Source organism: Hesperophylax consimilis, unplaced genomic scaffold (genome assembly GCF_061612785.1).
Source record: "Hesperophylax consimilis isolate HC1 unplaced genomic scaffold, BYU_Hcon_1.0 scaffold_34, whole genome shotgun sequence".
Classification (NCBI taxonomy): Eukaryota; Metazoa; Arthropoda; class Insecta; order Trichoptera; family Limnephilidae; genus Hesperophylax; species Hesperophylax consimilis.
In genome coordinates, this window is record NW_028301264.1 from 1,743,433 (window position 1) to 1,767,325 (window position 23,893).

Here is a 23,893-nt window from a genome sequence, read left to right on the forward strand (position 1 = left end):
ATCCCGTGGTCGAGGGGTATGGCTTTCAACCACGAGCCGGCGATCGCGGGTTCATATCCCGGCGCATGCTTGTAGTTGTAGTTTAATTAATTTGTGTGGTTTCACATTAATGCATTTGAATTTGACATATTATAGTTAATTTGCGACAAGTTACAGAGTGGACCTCTCAGGATCGCCCTAGGGAAACACAATTGAAATGTTGCTTGAAATGCCTAAGCTATGTATGGTGACCAGATCTGAATAACCAGATACTTCCAGACTTTCCTCTTCCCCTTTCTGCGTCACATGCAACATACCCCGATTGGGGATGCCATCGTCTCGCTGGCTCCAGACAGTTGGGAGCAGTTGGGACTCTTGTGCGTTATTCACATAATAAATAATGGTAACCGGGCAACTCAGGGCAGTGGGACAACGCACTATTGAAAAGTGATATAAAGTCATGAAAAAGTATGTTCTTATTAGTGCCATGAATGGTAGAAGTCGGGGACGTCCGAGGAATACATAACGCAATATCTCTGCTCTGGAATGAGATACAGAGTCGAATTAAAGTCGATATAATGCAGTTTTGTAACAGTAACATTATGGTATACAGATGTGGAGACACTCGGGGTGGTCGCCGCATCACGCTGCATCCATCGCTCATTGAGTGGAGAGCTGGACCACAACAATGACTTTGGTTGACGTATCTTTTTGCTTTGAGCTTTGAGTTTAGAGGTTCGAGCTATAGCTTTTAACTTTGAGCTTTTAGCATTGAGTTTTGAATTTTGAGCTTGGAGCTTTTAGCTTTGTTGAGTATTGAGGTGTTGGTCTTTAAGTTTGTCAAGAAAGTCGAATAAAGATTTCCCCGGCATTGCCCGGGCTTCACGAAGAGTTTTTTTTTTAATTCAGTTTGGAGACAGTTCTAATTTTGAACTGTAATAATAAAAAGCTAGGCTTATTTCATCATGCGACGGATTCAACAGCTAGGAAACAAATACTCCAATGTTGTTGCGATATATTTAGTACATCAATTTCAATATATAAGCATACCGCATTGCACTTGTAAAAGCTCAAGTTTAAATGAGGCCTTAGAATACTTTTACAATGTAATTTATCAAGCAATCGATAGATTTGTACCCTACACAAATATTACACTTCTAAATTCCCTAAATGGTTTGATTCTGAACTAATTAATCTAACGTACGTAAAAAAATTGCCACAAACGTTATAAATAGAACGCTAGATAATTATATCTCACTCTCCATTCTGCGTAAAGATTGTACTAGGAAATCGAAAGTATGTTTCAAGAAATACACCAACAATGTTGAAAATTCTATTTTAACAAATATTAATAAATTTTGGAATTGCGCTAACTCCTTTCGGAAAAATAACTCTAACTTTTCCGGTACAATGTTTTACGGGAAAAAAGTGGGTCATGACAAAAACGATATTGTAAATTTATTTGCAGATTTCTTCAAGAGTGTATATGTTGAAGACAATGACAACATATTATCTGATAAACCCCAATTTACCGAAAGCTCACTCAACTTGCATAACCACTTAAATACGGTACCCAATTTTAACGTGTAAATATCTGCATTTATCTGTAAGATTTGGAATCAAAACGTTGCACGAAATCGTTTTAATCGTGTTTTGTGACAGCCAGAATAGCCAGGTACTTCACAACCTTCTTCCCATCTCCCCCCCCCCCCTCCTCTCTTCCTTCAACATACGATTTTCAATCAATATTAATTTGGGATTCCATAGTCCCAGAGGCTCCGGACAGATCGTGCAGTTTTTAACTTTGCAGAAATCGTTACATTATTTAGGTATTTTACTGTGATGTTGCGTGTACACTTGCTAGCTGAAGTAAAAGCCGAACCACGAATCATGGGAAAGGAGCCAACCAACCGCAAACGGCGTAAACCGCAGCCTGCGGTTGTTCCTTTCCCATGATTCGTGGTTCTGCTCGCGCTTCGGATCGCACGTGTATAAACAGCATTAGTCTATTTTATTGCGTAGGCATTATTTAAAAAAAATATATGAATACTTTATCCATTCCAGAACAAAGTGCATAAAGTTAGTCTTTTACTAGCCGGGAGATTTTTAATCCTTGGCCCCTTGTGGTGAAATAGATAATAATTTGTCGTAGCTCCTTCTGTATCCCCTACCGCAGCTTGTACGTTCAAATTACTCAAAATGTACAGTTTATTTCACCGCTCGCTTTTTGTATTCGTAAACTGCGATGTTGGATATGTCAAGGTATATGGGTACCTTCAAATAAATTATTTTGTACACTATACAGTTTTTCTACCTATTCATGTTTGAATAGAGTCAGTGAGCCATAGTTTGCTTAACTGACCACATATGAATACTATTTTTGTTTGTTGACAGATATTGACTGTTAGTCACTTGTCGTAGGGACACGAACCCTAAACCCATTAGATGCCAAGTGGTAGATATATACAAATATGTGGGGAAGACATTTAAAAAAATATGGAGTCAGTTGAAAATGTAAATTTAGTTTCGAGATTGAAAAAAATACCTAATTTCTTTTCGTTTCACTTTCATATTTAGTCTATTTATTTATTTATTTATTTATTTACGGACAAATAGTCCATTAACAACATATTAATTACACGAATAAGTTTTATAAACAGAGATGACAGTGAAAGGAGAGCATATATAAATGAGGAGCGAAGACAATAATAATGACAATAATAATATAAAAGTAAGAATGGGAGATAATAATAAGTCAAAGCATGAAGATGGTTCAAAGGAGAGATTTTTAAAGTTCATTAGAAATTAGATATTGCGTATTTTAAAAGTTCATCAGAAATTAGACATTGCGTATTGACTGTCGAAAGTCATTTAGGCATATACCACAAAATTCAATGCTTTGACTTGACAGTGAGTTGACAAGTCTCGACATTCTGGACAAAGGAGAATGGTATCCATAATTGGTAGAATGTTGATTGACGAACAGCAATTCATTATTTGGGAGTCTACGGGAAGGGATGTTGAATTGGATAAGTTGCAACAAAGCAGGTGAGTCTGTAATACCATTGATAATCTTAAATATGCAAATCAGATCAGTGTCCCTTCTACGTTTCTCCAAAGAAGAAATGTTTAAAGTTTGTTCAACTTCATCATATGAGTAGGTACTCTCCTCTTACAAGACCCAACCTCCAAGCGATTCCTCGTAGGAAGCGATGTTGTACGGATTCTAGTCTACTGGAAGTCGACAGGAGAATGTATAAATTATGTGTATGAGAAGATGTAAGAACGTGGATGAAGTAAGGAGTCTAATATACTTATCATCAATGTTCCGTTTTGTCTCTGTTCTGTTAACATACACAGAAACCAGTAGGTACGTATTTTTTTGACACCCGTGAAATTAGCCCCCATTAAATCGCCCCATCTTTGAAGAAGGTATTTTTAAAAGGTATTATTGTAAGGAATCTCTTAGGCGGAGCACCCCGGGTAATTTAATGACTCTAATATCACGGTTAGTGATTACACTCGTGTAAGGGAGGCTTCCACCCTTCTTATAATTTATTATTCTTGGCACCCTCATAAGTTAAGTTTAGTGTTGGTACTTACCCTAAAAAACATATTTATTTAGGCAAAGGTACCTATTATAAAAATTGTTGTCACTTCACTTTTTTTCGTCAAATATAAAAATATTTATTAAAAAAATTGCGAACATTGACAAATATTTTTAAAATATTAAAAGTTGTTTCAAAGAATTATTTCAAAAAGATATGGTAATTTTTTTTACGCAAACTAAATGCGCGGAATTCTCTCTTGCTAACACTGTTTAAATCATATTTCTCAGCGTAGTACAGAATGAGATAGCAAAACTTTTATGAGACCGTGTCAGGCTGTTCGAATTTAAATAATCAACCAGTAAAAACAAAGTATTTTGTACAATAATTCTTCTATTTTTATTATGTAGTGAAACAGTTTCGACTTTCCGTCACGGCCCTATGCATAGAACGGCACGACCTAGTTATGCCACAATTTCATCCAATTTTAGAAAAATGCGCGTGTGTGTGCGTGAATGCCACCAAAAGTTAATATAATGCATTGTCATCGGTAACGAATCCATCTGATTAGTTTCAGTTCAATTGGATGTCTGGAAGTGGCTTAATTTCCACTTCCAAATAAATGTAGATGAAATTCAAATAAATATATCTATAATACCTACCACTCTTTTCAATGTTGATGTTTTTTGTGGCAGTTATGATTTTTTTAACCACGATTGAAAGGGTTTGTAATGTTGTTTGGTCGTTTTTTTAATAAAATACCTTTATTTGAAATGTAATCATTTTAAAGCGTTTTACTTAATATAAAAATAAATAAATTGTAACGATTTGAAACTACTCGCCCCGGTGTCAAGCGCTTGCAAGAACTGATTAATTTAAGAAGCGTGCAATTGTGAACACAGCGACGGCCGAGTACATAATCGTAGAGATCATAGATTTTGGTTTGGGCCAGTTCTAGGGAGATTGGACAGCGGTCAGGACGTGCATCACGGAACGGATTCCCGAGAGGTTTTGCGCCATTAAGGCGACACAATACCCTGATAACGGGGATTTGCCCCGACGCTCACATTTTAATTATTTCTGATGAGCTTATTACTAAAATCTTAAATGTTTCTAGAGGGATTCGAAGGGATGCAAGTTATTTATATTTAAGATTAATAAAAACAGGACCTTACAATAAAATATATTATGTAAAACGATAAGTACATTTTATTAAATGTAAAATGTTGTAAGATAAGCGGCAAGTACCAGATTTTATTTTTCTAGACGATGAATTAGTAACTTCCCGACGACTCCCTCACAAAAGATTAGAGATTTTATTAATGTATTCATAAGAATTAATTAAAATAAAAACACTCGAAAATCCGATTTCTGGCCAGATACACGAAAAACGACCGCCAGTACTTCAAAACTCTCTATTGTGCGTAGTATATTTGTGTGCGGGTTGACAAGGAGTTACTACGTATTGATTCAGACGCCGCGAAAGTTCCGGCCTGTAAGGTTGTGTCACCCGGCCCGTCGCTTCGGTCATTTCTTTTACGCATTTTTTTATTTAATCAAACGATTACTTTGAAATCTATTAGTGAAATTTTCTGTTTTCTATAATTTAACTTCTTCCTCAAGTGAGTAAGGGTTTTTTATATAAATAATAAATATAAATATAAATAATAACCAATACAAAAGAATACATTGTTAAATGCGTAAATGTGTAGGCACTTGAGAAAAAAGATGACACTAAAGTATTGTCGTTATGTTATTATATATCATTTCTAGCCCAAGTAGACTTTTTTACTATTAATCTTTTTTTTCACGCGACGCGGCTGTCTGTCCGGTTGTCACAACCAGCGGCACAGAATGTTATAGAGTGCCCCTTCACTAGAATCGTTTTCCTAGTTTTATTTATTTACGCCCTACTGGGCTTTTACATTAATTTCTAATTATACAGTCATGTTAGTTGTAACAATGGAATATCTAATAAATTATGGTAAAATAAAAGGAGTTTTTTTACTAAGGAGTGGTATTCTCTTATATTTCAATAAAGTGTTTGTGAAGAGTTCGTTTCATTACTAATACTCCAGGGCAATTACCGATTCGCGATCGTAATTATTCCGGTAGTCCCAATTTTTTTATATGTTTTATAAACTGGTCCCCTGATGTAAAATCTGAGTTTCTGACCTTGGCACACCTGTGCTCGCGCCGCCATTTTGAAAAAAACCGGCCGAAATCGTTCCAAAATCTAGTTTTTCCAAAATATCTCATTCCCAATGCAAATTTCGGCTAAATTAGCTAAAAAATTAAAGTAGAACATAAAATTACTTACTACTTTTTTGTAAACAATTTTCTTCAATCTCTAATAGGTACCGAGGTAGAAAGTCGTAAAGGTGCGTATATTTTTGAAAAAAACAAGTTTTTTGCGCGACTAGCTTTTGTTTTTTGTAAATATCTCGTTTCCAGTACAATTTTGTGAAAAAATTATTGATACTAATTTTGTAGAAAATAAAATTTCATAAAATAAATAGGTATTTAATTTATGTGTTTTAACTCTAATATGTATCCAAGCTCTTATCCACCAAAACCAGTTAAATTACCCAACAACAAATTTTTGAAATTCGAAAGTTTTTTTCCATAAAACAAAAACTCTACATCGAAAGTTTTTCTCCATACAGACAATTAGACATATGTCACCTATAAAGTACCTAAAGTCATTCGAATATTAAAAAGAGTCATTAATCTTTTAAGTTTAGATTGTTAGATCATTTGTTGTAGATAGAATTGTGCAATTATCTCCCCAAGTTACTGCACTTACTTACGTTGAAATGATTTTCAAATTTAAGGTAAAATTGAACAAATTTATAATAAATCTCTTGGCTAATATATACTTACGTTTCAGTTAAATATGGGAAAACAGAAGACAAAAGGAGTTTTATCCCGAACAAAATTACGGCACCAAGGAAAATGTTTAACGGAATGGAGAAGGTACTACTTAAATACACACATAAAAATAGATCTTTGGGATACGTTTTTTACAGAACATAATTGTACAATGTCAGCTTAAATAATTTTATATATGTAGATATATGCATATATACGCAGTCGATAAACTTCTGAGCATATTGAATTTGGAATATAAGAAGTAAATTAATTTTGATTTCCGGTGACATATTTTTATTTTTACCGAAATGCATTTTTTACACCAAATAAGCTCAGGAATTGTTGGTGAAAGTTTGTCGGGCATGTCTTAATACATCTCTAAATAATTAGGGAATAGAGACAGTATAAATAATTAACAATATTTCTCATTTTAGGAAAAATTCCGCAAGACTTCATCCAGATAATATTGCAAATAATAAAGAAAATACGAGTATTGTGTTAAACACTATACCGACACTCAACATGGTAATTTTTTCACAATTTCTGTAAATATAAAGTAAATAATATAAATTTTATATGATTAAATAAGCGCTCTAAAAAAATTAACAAAAACTGACTGTTCCGTAACGCCAATTGCTTTTGACAGGCCGTGTACTAACCAATCGTATCGTCAGAATTTGAACTGTGTAGTTTAAGTTCGCACAAGTCAGCTAAAACGACGGAAAGCCGTGAGCCGAGCCAGTTGCACAAAACCGGTTCGTCCTGTCACATATCGATCCCCGGTTGTGTTATCGGAATAATCCTAATACGTATTTATTATCGCAATTTAATCTAAAATAACGAGTGATAACGAACGACAATCCCGTTCCAGTGTTGACAGATGAGGCTTATGCAGATTTCACCATCATTTCACCGGTAAGTTGATTGTGAAGTAACTTTACGCATTGTGTTTCCGCATTCGCCTGTCAAAGCCATATAATTAATTTATACTTTATCTGTGTGGAATAGCCCTGTAAAGGGCGGCTATTCCAACCCCTGTTCGTTCTTCGAACATTTTTGGTGCCGAAACCAGGGAACTTTAAGATTATTATCTATCTATGCCAAAACGGATAATGCTGTGGAATGTTTCTTAAATTTTGAATAATAATCAATTCGACCAGTAATTAGGTAGGTACCTAGCTCTTGAATATTTACGACCTACCGCGCATATAATTGTAATAGATTATATTATTATTATTTATTTTTGTTTCGTTTTTGGGTACGTTTCCAATCGTGTTTATTCAACATGGCCCCAGCAATTCAAATATTGCGCCGGAAACGGACATTAGCGAATAATAGATTACTCAAGACACATGAAATAGCAAAAAGCGCTTTGCACGATGCAACTAAGTGCAACTTACTGTTAGCGCATTATACTACTCTGGAAAAGATAGTTCTTGAATTTGAAACGTCTCACGCGGAAATATTAGCTTTAGATGACACAAACGAAATTGATGAGGATAAAATTCGCGAAACCTTTGACGAGATGTATTATCAAATTGTCGAAATTTACCAGGAGTTAACCAGTCAGCCTCTCGATTGTAAAACCGCGAATGCGTGCACAAACGTTAAATTACCAAAAATAAACATTATAAGACTTTTGGTGGCTTAAAACACAGTTTATTGTTTAGGTTACACAGATTACAATAGCAAAATAGTCACAGTTTACAATTTACACGAATACACTTTGAAAATAACATTTATCGACTAGGCAAGGATTTATATAAGGTCCTTGCGGGATAGTAATTGGGAACAACAAAATAGAATCGAGTCGCGGCACAACTGTTCGGGACTAGCCTAGGTTTGCTTGGGGCGGATTACTGTCTCTCAAGGGCTGTGCGCAGCACAGGTAGCCAAGAAGAGGAGCGCGCCTTTAGCGAGTCTAGTAGTCTTCAAGTCGGTTGCTTAGCAATGGTAGTAGATAGCTGTCCTCAGAGGGCCGTGCGGGGCACGGGTAGCCAGCTGAGGGAGGGTACTAGCCAAGGCAAGCAGACAGGAGAACTGTACTGTGCTTCGCAATGGTAGTAGATAGCTGTCCTCAGAGGGCCGTGCGGGGCACGGGTAGCCAGCTGAGGGAGGGTACTAGCCAAAGCGAGCAGACAGAAGAACTGTACTGTGTAAGGGTGAGTTGCTGCTTTTAAGGGCTTCATCCCGTGTCAGCAGCGTAGGGGATGGTCGGACGCGTGGGGGGGATGCGTAGAAAGCGTTCTGCGCATCTCGTCGCCTGCGTGCAGCAAGACAGGGACAATGCCATATGGGGAGAGAGAGATGGTGTATTGGCAGTAATATTCCGCGCGCTACATCCTCCCCCTCTGGATCGAGGAGCGTCTCGCTGAAGATCCAGATTTGTAGTAAGCGAGATTTCTTATTTATTCTTCTTAGGACGGCCCCGTTTGCGCAGGGGAATCACTGGAGCTGGTAGTGGTCTGACAAACCCTTGGTATGGAGTCAGCGCCGATGTATGGTAAGTGCCAAGCGAAACATCCGGGGCTGACATGGCAGCTATTTCGTAGCTTGTTGGTCCATGTTTTTGCAGTACTAGGTATGGGCCATCTCGCCGTGGAATGGCTTTGGCACTAAACCTCCTTGCAGCCTTGCTAAGAGCGTGTGATTGGACAAGGACATGATCCCCGGGCTGGTACTGAGGATCCTCTCTTCTTTGTGACTGCCCATACCACTGCTAGAGCTTCTCTTTCTGTCGTGGAATAATTTCTTTCTGCTTGTAAGAGTAGGCGGTTTGCATACTCTACCGGATGCTCATCGGGGCCCTCCCCCTGGACCAGAACTGCTCCCGATGCGTAGTTACTTGCATCTGTTTGCGTTCGCTTTATTGAGTTCAGGAATTCTGCGAATTGCTCCTGAGTAAAGCTGATGATAGCGCCTTCCCCATTGGCTTGCATCTTGAAGCGAGGGCTGCGGCGCAGACGCGAAATTTTCACTGATTTTAACACTTTTGCACAATGTATCTGGCCACTTAGTTGGGCGCCAGTTTATAAGACTTTTGGTGGCTTAAAACACAGTTTATTGTTTAGGTTACACAGATTACAATAGCAAAATAGTCACAGTTTACAATTTACACGAATACACTTTGAAAATAACATTTATCGACTAGGCAAGGATTTATATAAGGTCCTTGCGGGATAGTAATTGGGAACAACAAAATAGAATCGAGTCGCGGCACAACTGTTCGGGACTAGCCTAGGTTTGCTTGGGGCGGATTACTGTCTCTCAAGGGCTGTGCGCAGCACAGGTAGCCAAGAAGAGGAGCGCGCCTTTAGCGAGTCTAGTAGTCTTCAAGTCGGTTGCTTAGCAATGGTAGTAGATAGCTGTCCTCAGAGGGCCGTGCGGGGCACGGGTAGCCAGCTGAGGGAGGGTACTAGCCAAGGCGAGCAGACAGGAGAACTGTACTGTGCTTAGCAATGTAGCAATGGTAGTAGATAGCTGTCCTCAGAGGGCCGTGCGGGGCACGGGTAGCCAGCTGAGGGAGGGTACTAGCCAAAGCGAGCAGACAGAAGAACTGTACTGTGTAAGGGTGAGTTGCTGCTTTTAAGGGCTTCATCCCGTGTCAGCAGCGTAGGGGATGGTCGGACGCGTGGGGGGGATGCGTAGAAAGCGTTCTGCGCATCTCGTCGCCTGCGTGCAGCAAGACAGGGACAATGCCATATGGGGAGAGAGAGATGGTGTATTGGCAGTAATATTCCGCGCGCTACAACATTCCAATATTTTCTGGAAATGTCAAGCAATGGCCCGAATTTTACGACATGTTTAACGCTCTGATTCATGAAAACAAATCTTTATCCAACATCGAACGCATGCAGTATTTGTTCTCATGTTTATCTGGAGAAGCTTTAGGGTTAATTCGGACATTTCCAGTACAAGGAGCTCACTACGTTGAAGCATATCAAAGATTAATCGCGCGCTATCGTAACGCGCGTGAACTCGCATTTACGTGTTGGCGGGAAATGCTAAATTTAAATTTTCCGCCTACCGATCCTTTTGAATTTCGTCGCGTGTTCGATGTATTTAATGAGGATTTAACAATTTTAAAAGAATTGGATCTCCCAATAGATAATTGGGACTTCGTGCTTTGTTATTTAATTCTGTCGAAATTAGATTCACCTACAAGATGCGCATTCGAACAACTGCAGTCTCCTACAGACTTGCCTTCATATTTGAAACTCAAAGATTTTCTTTATAACAAATGCGAAGCTCTTGTACGAGACTTACATTTTTCGACTCGCGATAGCAGTACTATTGACAAACCTCTTGAACGGAACTTTAATCAGGCTGCCAAAAAACTCACTTCAGCGCTTCTTTGCGATCTTAAGAAAGGACAGCCTAAAACAAATAGGTCCTCGAACTCCACCACTTATCTGAAATGCTCCTGTTGCGGGGAAGACCACTCCATTTCCAAGTGCAAGGTATTTGCACTCAAGTCAGTTCAGGATCGCTTACAGTTTGTTCAATCACACCGTTGGTGTTTCAATTGTCTTTATTCTTCTCATTATCTTAAAGATTGTAAATCTTTGTTTACATGTCAAAAATGTCAGCAAAAAATCATACTTTGCTTCATCGAGACGAAAACGCTTCTTTGGAAGATCAGCATCAACGCTCCACGACGTCTACGGACCAGGAGACGTCTTCCGACTCTAAAATTCAGGTCCTCACCAACTTAGGAGACAAGTCCATAGTACTATTGTCAACCGCCAATGTTGGCATTCGCGATTCATCCGGCCGTTTCCAAACCTTTCGCGCATTGATTATAATTGGTCAACCAGTATGATGACCTGATCACACGCTTTAAAGATTTGGAGGAGGGCCTCAAAGGTATAAAATTATTAAAAGAAGAGAATGAAAAAAAAAACACAAGAATCTCATCCCTGGAAAGCCGTCTTGCAGATCTAGAGCAAGTGAAGCTCTCCGACAGCTTGGAAATGGCGGGCGTGGAATTGCGGCCGGGAGAACAAGCCTCGGAAGCAGTACTTCGAGTAGCCAACTCACTGGGACTGCCCTTGCAACCACAAGATATACGCATGGTGACCAGGACTCAAGATCAAAGACAAAAAACCCCAGACAAACTCCACATCACCTTCTATAATCAAAATACAAGGGAATCTATGCTCTCAAAAAAAAATGCGGCCAAAACCATAGACTCAAATTCTCCCATTTTCATCAGCGAGGTGCTCTCACCGTACTTTAAGGAACTTCTGTGGAAAACTAAGCAGACGGCTAAAGAAACCCACTACCAATACGTGTGGTTTAAATCAAATAAATTGCTTGTCCGCAAAGCAACTGGCGATAAAATCTTCCAAATAAAACACGAAAATGAACTAAAAAAAATGGGGAAACAAACTTAGACGACTTATCCACCTAAAGTAAATTAAATACATTGCTAATAATTTAATATGGCCGAATTACTAAATACTATCCACTCAACTAGCACTCACTCACATTATTCAACCAATAATACAAAACTATGCGATTCAATATTTAGCACCCCAGGCACCCTTACTCTATTAAACCAAAACATAAGATCCCTTAACAAAAACTACGACGAACTAGACATACTCTTGTCTTCCTTTAAAATAGACTTCAATATTATTATACTAACAGAATGCTGGATCCCAACCTCTTTTACTGTAAAACACAAAAACAACTACTCCTCATATTTCACAACAAAATACCAAAACCAAAATGATGGAGTTGTCGTTTACATAAAAGATAATCTTAACGTATCTGTCTCAGAATTCACCCTAGAAAACTCAAATTGTTTACAAATAATCGCTGACCCAGATACGTGCATACTCGCTATTTACAGATCACCTTCATCACACAACATTACGCCCTTTCTAACAGCTCTCGACACTCATATAAAAAAAATTACCCACTTCAAAAACATCATCGTAACTGGTGACCTCAACATAAATATACTTCCACAAGGCCATCCCCAGAATATCGAATACCAACTGATGCTCCTGGAACATGGCATAATAAGCGCCATCAACACTCCAACCAGAGTTACCAGAGACTCGGAATCATGCTTAGACCACATAATGATCAAATCCAAAAACAAATTCTGTAGCGTAGTATTTGAATCCACAATCACAGACCACTACACAACAATGATAGGACTGACCACACAGACATTGAACCCAACAATTCAAAACAATATCACAAAATTTGAAACTGACTACGTGAACCTAAAAAAATGCCTAGAAAAACAAACGTGGGAACACCTTAAAAAAATTAACAACACTGAAGAAGCCTGGAATTACTTAATAACATACCTACAAACCCTCATCACTCAAAACACCACAAAAACATTCAAATCTTTCACGCACCGCAAAATAAGACTAAAAAAATGGATTACTCAAAGCATAATAAATTGCATTAAAAAACGGGATAAACTACACAAACAAGTCACACGCAACCCAAATGATACTTTTCTGAACTCTTTCTATAAAAGGTACAGAAATACTTGTTCTCTAATTATACGAAAAGCCAAAGAATTATATTACAGAAACAAACTGATTACTGCTAACTTTGACCCGAAAAGCGTTTGGTCTATTCTGAGGGAAAGTACAAATACACAAAAAAACAAAGATGATGAAATAAAAAAAATACTTATCAACGACGAAGAAGTCGACTTCCATAAAAATCCTACACTTATCCTTAATTACATAAACAGACATTACACAAATATCGGAGCAAGCCTAGCCGAAAATATAAAACAAAAGTCGTCTAGTAACGATAATCAAGAACCTCAAAAAATTCCGACTCAGTGCAAACACAAAAATAGTGTCAGTCTTTTCAAATTACATAGAGTAACTCTGGAAGACACCAAAAAATTAATACATTCCCTAAAGAATAACACAACATCAGGTCCTGACGGAATAGACTCTAAAACAATAATAACACTAAGCGAACAACTACTTACTCCACTAACATACGTTATTAATCTTAGCCTGAAAGAAGGAATTTTTCCGAGCATCCTAAAAAAGGGTCTGGTTATTCCTATTCATAAATCAGGACCTAAAAATAATGTAAACAACTTCAGACCCATTACACTATTAAACACGTTGTCAAAAATTCTTGAAAAAGCAATAAAAGAACAGCTGCAACATTATCTGGAAAACATGCAAATACTCTCAGTTAACCAACACGGCTTTAGAAAAAATAAAAATACAGAAAACGCAATTGCCACTGTAACCGAGTTTATTACACATAATTTAGATGCCAAAAAAAAAGTAATTTCAATCTATTTGGACTTATCTAAAGCCTTCGATACAATTTCGCACAAACAACTTTTCAAGAAGCTAAAAAACATTGGCATTAATGGAGTAGAATTGGAATTAATGAAAAGTTTCATGTCTGACAGAACACAACAAGTCAAAATTGACAACAAGACAAGTGAACCACTTTTAATCACGTACGGAGTCCCACAGGGGAGTGTACTTGGCCCACTAATATTCCTCATATACATTAACGAACTATGTGACATTGAAATTGATGGTAAAATCGTGACCTTCGCTGACGATACAGTTCTTCTGTGTCAAGCAGCCACATGGAAAGATTTATTCACAACAGCTGAAAAAAGTTTGTCAATTGTCATAAAATGGCTAAACAGAAATACTCTTACCGTTAACACAGTCAAAACAAAATACATCACACATAGTATAACACAAAAAGGTCAACCTCCTTCTAACTTGAACTTGTTTTTGCATGACTGTAAACAAACATCATCCTATTGCCTATGCGAACACATCGAAAGGGTAAAACAAATAAAATACCTAGGAGTTATTATTGATACACACTTACAATGGACTGAACACATTAATTTTATCACTAATAAACTAAAACGAGTCTTGCACCTAATAAAATCCATCAAAAACATTTTTCCACTAACAATACTCAGATCAATATATTTTGCACTGTGTCAATCAATTGCCACTTATGGAATATTAGCTTGGGGAAGCGCTACAAACATAACAATTGACCCAATTCAAAAAGTTCAGAAGGCAATAATAAAACTCATACTGCAAGTACCATTCTACACAGACTCAAACAAAATTTTCAAAACTCTAGACGTCATGTCAATAAGACAACTTTACGCCAAAACTGCTCTCCTACATCTCATCCATAATAATCTTCATATTACAAATCAACCAAAAGCCATAATAAAAACCAGGTCATCAACAAATAAAACACTGAACATTCCGATAACACACGCCACACACGGACAAAGACACTTTCAATACTACGCAACCAAACTTTTTAACAGTATGCCCATTACTTTGAAACAACTAATGACTACAAATACATCTACAAACTTTCTCAAAAAACATATCGTAGCCTGGATAAAAAATCAAGATATTCACTTTATTCAAAAGATTATAATTCCAAACCAAACATAACCAAAATATGATAAATAAAATTAAATATTATACACGTTCTTTAAGAATTATCCAAAAATTACATACACGCACATATATATGTGTGTTTTCATGTTTCAATATGTCTGTGAAAAAAAAAAAATAATAATAACTTTCTACCACAACACGTAAATACCTGTCACACTTAATCACAAACACGTAAACACCTCAGCACAGGTTCTCCTAGTGAGGTGTTCACGTAACATACAATATCAACCACACACAGTTTTACCTTCATCAACCTATGTTCTTTATTTTTTATACCTATTTTTCTGTACTACAATATAAACCACTGTAAAAAATTGTAAAATGTGTATTCAAGAATAGACATAAATAAATAAATAAATAAATAAATAAATTGATCGATTCGGGCAGTCAAGCTCACTTCATCACTGATCGTGCTGCGGAGCTCGTAGGCATCCCTCGTCAAGCCAGTTCTCAGAAAGTTAGCGACTTAGGCCAATCTTCCGCAACCACGTCGGGAGTATTCAATTAGAGATCGGTGTTAAGGGACGGGTTCTCTTCAACATCAAGGCACTTACGCTGCCTAGTATCTGCGGCAACATGCCAACTGTTCGTCTAGATAAGTCATCGTGGCATCAGTTGAGAAACTTGCCTCTTGCCGATCCTGACTGTCACAAACCGGGACCGATTGATCTTCTTCTGGGTGCTGAGGTTTTCTCTTCTCTTTTGAGACCTGGTAATGTGAATGGTGGTCCACGTCAGCCATCAGCTTTCAATTCTGCATTTGGTTGGCTTCTTCTAGGTTCAGTTGGTTCGAACACTGCTCATGAAACGAATTCTTTCATCGTTACTAACGAAGACCGGCTCCACGAAGAGGTCCAGCCACTGTGGGAGTTAGACACCATTCCCCAGTCTTCACACCTCACTCCTGAGGAACAACTTTGTGAACAAATGTACTACACTGACCACTCACGGGACACTTCGGGAAGATACATCGTATCCTTGCCTTTCCGAGAAAGGGGAAGGGATATCTCTTTTCCAGGGTCGCGTGAGATCGCTTTACGTAGATTCCATTCCCTCGAGCGCGAACTCATAGCAAATCCAACCTTACGTGAACAATATTCTGCTTTCATGACTGATTATTTACACAGTGGTCCCATGACTCGTGTTCCTGGAAAAGATTTGCACAAGGGAAAGTATCACATACCTCATCATTGCACTCTTCGTCCAAGCAGCGCTAGCACTAAGTTAAGAGTGGTTTTCGACGCCTCAGCGACGGATGTGAACGGATCCTCGTTAAATGATACCTTGCTTATCGGTCCAAAGCTTCAAAAGAACCTGCTGGAGCTTTTGCTAAAATTCCGTATACCATCGGTAGTGTTTACTGTTGATGTACGACAAATGTATCGCCAAATATTGGATCAAGAACCAGATCGTGCTTTCCAAATAATATTTTGGCGTTTTCATTCGTCGGAACCCATCCAAGAGTACCAACTAAACACTGTAACCTATGGTGTCTCCTCTGCCCCATTTTTAGCCTGTCGTACTGTCAAACAGTTGACCAAATATGAAGGTTATGATTTACTGCTAGCGCGTCGTGTGCTAACTTCGGATATTTACATAGATGACATCGTCACCGGTTGTAACAGCTTGGAACAAGCTCAACAAACGAAAACCGAAGTTATAGAGATGTTCAAACGAGGTCAATTCGAATTGCGGAAGTGGGCTAGTAACAAACCAGAATTACTCGCCGAACTGCCTCCAGAATACTGCCTCAATGACTTGATGTCCATGGATGTTGATAACTCTCACATTCTCAAGGTATTGGGATTAAAGTGGGAGCCACGACATGATACATTTTCATTCGAAGTCCCGTGCCTCGATCGCGAGTGCACTAAACGCACTATCCTCAGTGAAGTCGCTCGGGTTTTTGACCCTCTCGTTTTTCTATGCCCTTTGACGTTTTTCGCCAAATCCCTAGTACCAAAGTTGTGGGTTCTAAAGGTTGGGTGGGATGACACCCCCCCTGTTAAAATTGTTCGTCAATGGGATCGTTATACTAAACAATTACCGCTCTTGAAGTCGTTCAAAATCCCTCGATGGGTGTCATTCCCTCACATGGAGTCGTGTCAACTTCATGGCTTCTCAGATAGTTCGGAACTTGGATATGGCGCGGTAGTTTACTTGCGAATCATGGATGTTAACGATAAAGTCCAAATATATTTGGTTTGCGCCAAGTCTCGAGTCACCCCCACAAAAAAGATTTCATTGCCTCGCCTTGAACTGTGTGCGGCAGTTCTTCTAGCAGATCTATTAAAATTCGTCAAAGATTTATACGTACCATTGCTTCCGATCTCCAATACCTTTGCGTGGTCGGATTCAACCATCGTGCTCGCCTGGTTACGTTCTCTTTCGTGTCGCTGGAAGACTTTCGTGGCTAACCGTGTCAGTCACATTCAAGATGCCCTCGAAGGGACTTCCTGGCATCACGTGTCATCTGGAGATAATCCAGCGGATGTCGCTTCTCGTGGTCAATCTTCAGCCGATCTGATCGATAACACGTTATGGTGGGCGGGGCCTTCGTGGCTGATCCAGTCATCCGATTCTTGGCCGTTGTTCGATGGCAATTTCGACGAAATTGAACTTCACTCTGAGGAACGAGTTCGATCTTTATTTGTCCAACAGGACGAAAATCTGGTGGACCTATTACTAGTTAAATTTTCTTCGATTCGGAAGATCCAACGCATTCTCGGTTACTGTCTTCGATTCATCTACAACCTACAGAATAAAGAATCTCGTCGTTTGTATCTTCCATTAAACCGTGCCGAAATTCACACTTCACTTTTGACAGTAGTTAAACGCACTCAACATGTACATTTTAATGATGATATCACACGCCTGAAAGAGGGCAACCTTATGTCGAAACAAATGCGGAAGCTTAATCCCTTCATTGACGACCACGGTGTGCTCAGGGTGGGTGGCAGGTTATCTCAATCTGGGCTCGAATTCGAGTATAAACATCCTGCCCTATTTCCTCGCGAATCTAAGCTTACTTCTCTTGTGATAGACGCTCTACATCGAGAACATTGTCATCCAGGCCCCGACGGCGTTGTTCGTATCGCTACGGTTCGTACATCGAATGGTTCTCTTCTCACGAGACCATTAACCAAATTATGTCCATTGCCTAGTCAATGTGACTAATCATCTTCGCTTCCGCGGCGCATTCTTTCTTATCATTTTCATTATTATTATTAATATATATTTTTTTCTTTTTCTTCTCTCTTTTCACTGTTTCTTCGTTCACGCAACGTTCCACAGCATTGCCCGTTTTGTTTCTAAATTTTCTTTAAAATACACGTTGTTGTATTTTGGTGGGCGGAATGTTCCGTAACGCCAATTGCTTTTGACAGGCCGTGTACTAACCAATCGTATCGTCAGAATTTGAACTGTGTAGTTTAAGTTCGCACAAGTCAGCTAAAACGACGGAAAGCCGTGAGCCGAGCCAGTTGCACAAAACCGGTTCGTTCTGTCACATATCGATCCCCGGTTGTGTTATCGGAATAATCCTAATACGTATTTATTATCGCAATTTAATCTAAAATAACGAGTGATAACGAACGACAATCCCGTTCCAGTGTTGACAGATGAGGCTTATGCAGATTTCACCATCATTTCACCGGTAAGTTGATTGTGAAGTAACTTTACGCATTGTGTTTCCGCATTCGCCTGTCAAAGCCATATAATTAATTTATACTTTATCTGTGTGGAATAGCCCTGTAAAGGGCGGCTATTCCAACCCCTGTTCGTTCTTCGAACACTGACATTATTTTTCAGCACGGACCAGAGATGAATGAACCTGAAAAGTTTTCACTATTTGCTGGTTCTAGTTCTTATGACACTAACGTGCATGCCGTTTCCAGCCCCTTATAGCTAGGTCTGACGCAGGTATGACGATTGTTGTCAACTGATATGTTCTCACAACAATAATTGTTGAAGAAAAATAAAATTAAGGAATGAAATTTAAAACACTTTACCTCTGTTTCAATTTTTGGCCTGGTTTTGGTGGATTAGAGCTTGGATACGTATTAGAATTAAAACACATAAATTATATACCTATTTATTTTATGAAATTTTATTTTCTACAAAATTAGTATCAATAATTTTTACACAAAATTGTACTGGAAACGAGATATTTACAAAAAATCAAAGCTAGTCGCGCAAAAAACTTGTTTTTTTCAAAAATATACGCACCTTTACGACTTTCTACCTCGGTACCTATTAGAGATTGAAGAAAATTGATTTCACAAAAGTTGTAGGTAATTTTATGTTTTACTTTAATTATCTAGCTAATTTAGCCAAAATTTGCATTGAGAATGAGATATTTTGGAAAAACTAGATTTTGGCGCGATTACAGCCGGTTTTTTTTTAAAATGGTGGCGCGAGCACAGGTGCGCCATGGTCGGAAATTCAGATTATACATCATGGGATCAGTTTATAAAACATATAAAAAAATTGGGACTACCGGAATAATTACGATCGCAACCCCCTTTTTGGCGCTATGTGTACTGGCCTATAATACGGAATCCCCAAATATATCGACCATTCTCACATTTATAACCCAGATAACATGTAGGTACGTTTATAATCAACAAATCAATACAAAAACCGACCAATATCATATAACAACAAAGGCAAAGGCATATGGCAACAAAGAAAAAAAGAACAGGTATCCGCTAGTAAGCAGGGTGAAAAAAATCAAAGGCAGAATAAAGAACACAGAAAAAATGTGCAATTAATGCTTGCTTCTAGACTCTATCTATATTACAGCAGGCAATTTATACACTTGTATATACCCGTCTATACGTACTTATACGTTCGTGTGTATAATTCCAAAATTTGATTGAAAAGTGAATTAACATAATGTTTCTAATATTGTTTTTATTTAATCACGAAAATACTTAATATATCAATAATCCGATGCCGAAAGGACCGATTTCACCGGAGAAAAATTCTGATTTAAACATATAATTTTATTATGAACGTATTGAAGTCGTAAAAAATTTTCAAATACATATTTCCCATACATATTGTTTTCAATTATATATCCGTAATAGAAATTTTAAACCGTTAAATATTTATGTTATAAACAGAAAGCCTACCTCAAACATTAACGAATTCTTAATGTATCATGAATCTATTTTAAATAACTGTATAGATGATACCCTTATATTTGGTGATTTCAACATTGACATTCTTCAAAAAAATAATACATCTCTTAAATACATCAACACGCTAGACTCATACAACTGTTTCATATGTAACACATCCTATCCTACACGAGTAACAGATACCTCTACTTCTCTAATAGACCATATCATCTCAAACAGACAAAATATTTCCTCAACTACTGCAAATATAGATGCCTACCTAAGTGGTCATAACATTTTGATATTAGATTACCAAAACAGCTTGAAACATCACACTAATAATAGAATACATTCTTTTTCAAACAACACCAAAACCGATAAAAACATGTTAAAAACATATGTAGAATCCCACAACTTTCCACACGAAACCACCAGTAATGCCAATGAAATCTATAATAATTTTAATGAATACATCAAAACAGCAATAAAATCATCCCAACATAAATCTGAGTTACGCATAGGAGACCAACGGAGGGGTAATACTCCATGGTTTGATGCAAAATTAAATGCACTTATCAAACAGCGCAACAATGCGTTTAAAATCTGGAAAAAAAATCAGCAAAGTGATATATTCACAGCACTGAGAAATAAAACAAGAAATCAAGTTACCAACTATAGAAGATATGCTAAAACCAAATACTACACGACTATATTTAAAGAAAACCTGCGTAATCCGCGACAGACATGGAAAATAATAAATGCAATTCTAACAAATAGCTCGACACCCCAGAAAGATGAAATTGAATGTCTTCTCATTAAGAATGAAGAAATAACATGCCCAACACAGATAGCTTCAACTTTTAACAACTTCTTTATATCAGTTGGGGAAAACTTAGCAGCTACAATTGCATCATATCCAGATGATTCTATCACTATAAACACGGATCAAAAAGCAATCCAGTCCTTATACATGGCCAAAACAAATAAAACAGAAGTTCTCAGTATCATCTCTCAACTAAAGTCTAATGCATCTCCAGGTTTAGATGGAATTACACCAGTGTACCTGAACTTTTGCAAAGATATATTAGCTGACCACCTTGTTTTTCTTATTAATCAATCCCTGAATAGTGGAATCTTCCCAGATCAACTAAAGATAGCAAAAATAATTCCGATTTACAAAGATGATTGCAAAAAAAATCCTTCTAATTACCGTCCTATATCCATCCTCTTTGTCGTCTCTAAAGTTTTTGAAAAGGTTATTAAGCTTAGGCTCACTAAATATCTCCTATCAAACAATTTACTCGCATCCCAACAGTATGGATTCAGAAACCAATCTAACACAAAATGTGCTGCCTTCGATTTTGTATACGCCCTCCAAAAGCATATAGACCAGGGTAAGCATGCTGCAGGCTTATTTATAGATTTAAAAAAGGCTTTCGATACGGTTGACCATGGGATACTACTAAAGAAGCTAGAACATCTAGGCATAGTAGGCACTCCCCTGAAGTTACTGTGTAGCTACCTCTCTAACCGACACTGTCAGACCTTTGTTGGAAAGGGGACAAGCAGCATGGGCACGATAAAATGTGGCGTGCCTCAGGGCTCCGTACTTGGACCATTACTATTTTTAATATTATATAAATGATATTGCTAAATGGGGACTTAAGGGTACAATACAACTCTATGCAGATGATACAGTGATTCTTTATCACAATAATGATTTAAACGAACTTGAAAAGGAAATGGAAAGTGATGTAGCTTGCCTGGCAAACTGGCTGCGATTAAACAAACTTAGCCTAAACATAAAAAAAAACACATTGCATACTGTTTGCAAATAAAAAAATGTATGTCTTAAATAAGTCTTGATAATAACCGCCTTGAAAGGGCTGATGTTACAAAATATCTTGGCCTTTTCATTGATTCACAACTCACATGGAATCACCAATTTAAACATGTTCTATCCAAAATTACTCATATAACTGGTGTTTTATATAGACTTCGCGGGTTACTTCCTCCCTCTCTATTAAAATCGATTTACCATGCTATGATTCACTCACATCTAATATATCTCGCCGGAATCTGGGGATTTGCTACAAAAAAAATGATTTCAGAAGTCCAAGTCGTCCAAAATAGAGCCCTGCGAAATATTTTCAGTTTACCTTGGGACACACATGTCAAAGACATCTACAGAAACACCCAAATACTTCATTTTAATACCATTCCCACTTTTGAAATAACGAAAACTATATTAAAAGTAATTCAACACTCGGCACATTCCAACACTACACTCTATTACAATTACGACGTACACCAACACAACACAAGAAATCACAACAAACTACATATTCCAAAAATCAAATCAACAAAATATGGACTAAGATCGAATACATAGCTCACACAAAATATAATCAACTACCCAACGAGATCAAATGTGCAAGTCAATGTAAAAAGACCCAAACTAACATGCTCAAGCTTCATCTTATTAATGACTATCTGAAATAATAATGTTGTGTATGTCCCATCATATGTCCATTTAATACATACAGCTATATGTTTCATGTAATGCGTATCATTCCCGCAATGAGTCTATTAACTCCTGGGAGTACAATGCTTTATATAATATACTATATTCTGTATTGTATACTTTTAATAAAAAAAATTAAAAAAAAAAAAAAAATTGACGTAAATAAAGTAAAAGTTTTGTTTACACAGGAAGAGAAGAAACCCGTTATTCTGGAAGGAAGGAGAATAGAAGACATATTTTTTCTTTAACTGTATTAAATAGAATTTCGCAGCACGACTCTTTTTATGATTGTAATTATCTAACTTAGAGATAGTTGAGCGTATACTTCGAGATGACAAGTTCTGGGAAGAAAAAATGCTTATTAAATTAACTAATTTTTAAATGGATTGCATTCTTGTCGAGCTTATCGATCCTGGAATCACAAGGTCTATGAATGTTCGTGATCCTCCACATATCTTAGATATTGTATGTAAAGAACGTCAATTTGGAAATCGTCGTTTAGATTTCGACGAAATGCTATTTATTGATTAATTATTTTAGTTTTTTATATAAAATTATTTTTACTATTTCTAACTTATATTATAATAAATGATGGCCTTTATACAAAAAAAGTTGCATCTTATGCTTTTTACATTACATAATTATTTGTTTTATGTAACTTTTTGTAAACGATAATAATAAATATTGAAAATGACTGATATTTTATTTATCTTGTCAATATATTTAGATATAATTATGATCAGATATTATGAAAATGATTCGTGATTGAATACCGTATTGCTTTGACATCTGTCAATGAAGAACACGTCGGTTACGAGTAATAAGTTACTGCCTACCGTCTAGCAGTATGGTTACAGAAATCTGATAAGAATCATAAAATCATGAGCTCCTTCTGCAATAGGTAACGTTTCTATCGAAATTTGCCTAAAACATGCACATTCAACTTAATATTACTATTCACATAGTTTGAAAGACGCCCATTATTAAGCATTTCATGTTCAAACCTTACTCATGGGTACCATCTAGTGGATTTCATCGCTGCTCTGACTTCGAACTGTTCGTGGTGTCGGGTGTTCCCCATTGCAACGTACTTCATTCCTCTGAACCCCGAAATATTATAATATTTAATTCGAGCGGAGCGCGTGTGAAACTAATTTGCTTCGCCCACTTAAATCGCGTTCACGCCCATAACTGATATTTTTTTAGGATCTTATTTCGTCTTAAACACGTGAGCGATTGTCATCATGCTAATTTAGATTTCACAATATGGTTTACTTTAATTATAAATTTGTTCTTCATAAGATAATTGGGAAGAACTGACGCCCTATGTAATCAAAGCAAGATTAATATTTGAGATGTGAAACTTTATCCTTTTAATTTTTAGTACCC

At 37.3% G+C, this 23,893-nt stretch overlaps 1 protein-coding gene across 1 annotated transcript in view; it reads left to right on the forward strand.

Annotated features, from left to right (window-relative positions):
- The first annotated feature begins 8,455 nt into the window (after positions 1-8,455).
- Positions 8,456-23,893, forward strand: part of LOC149409174 (proto-oncogene tyrosine-protein kinase ROS-like) — a 264,442-nt gene continuing 249,004 nt past the window's right edge. The window contains exon 1 of the mRNA XM_089650093.1: positions 8,456-8,560. Within this exon, the coding sequence (XP_089506219.1) occupies positions 8,456-8,560 (105 nt within the window). The remainder of the gene's footprint in view (positions 8,561-23,893) is intronic.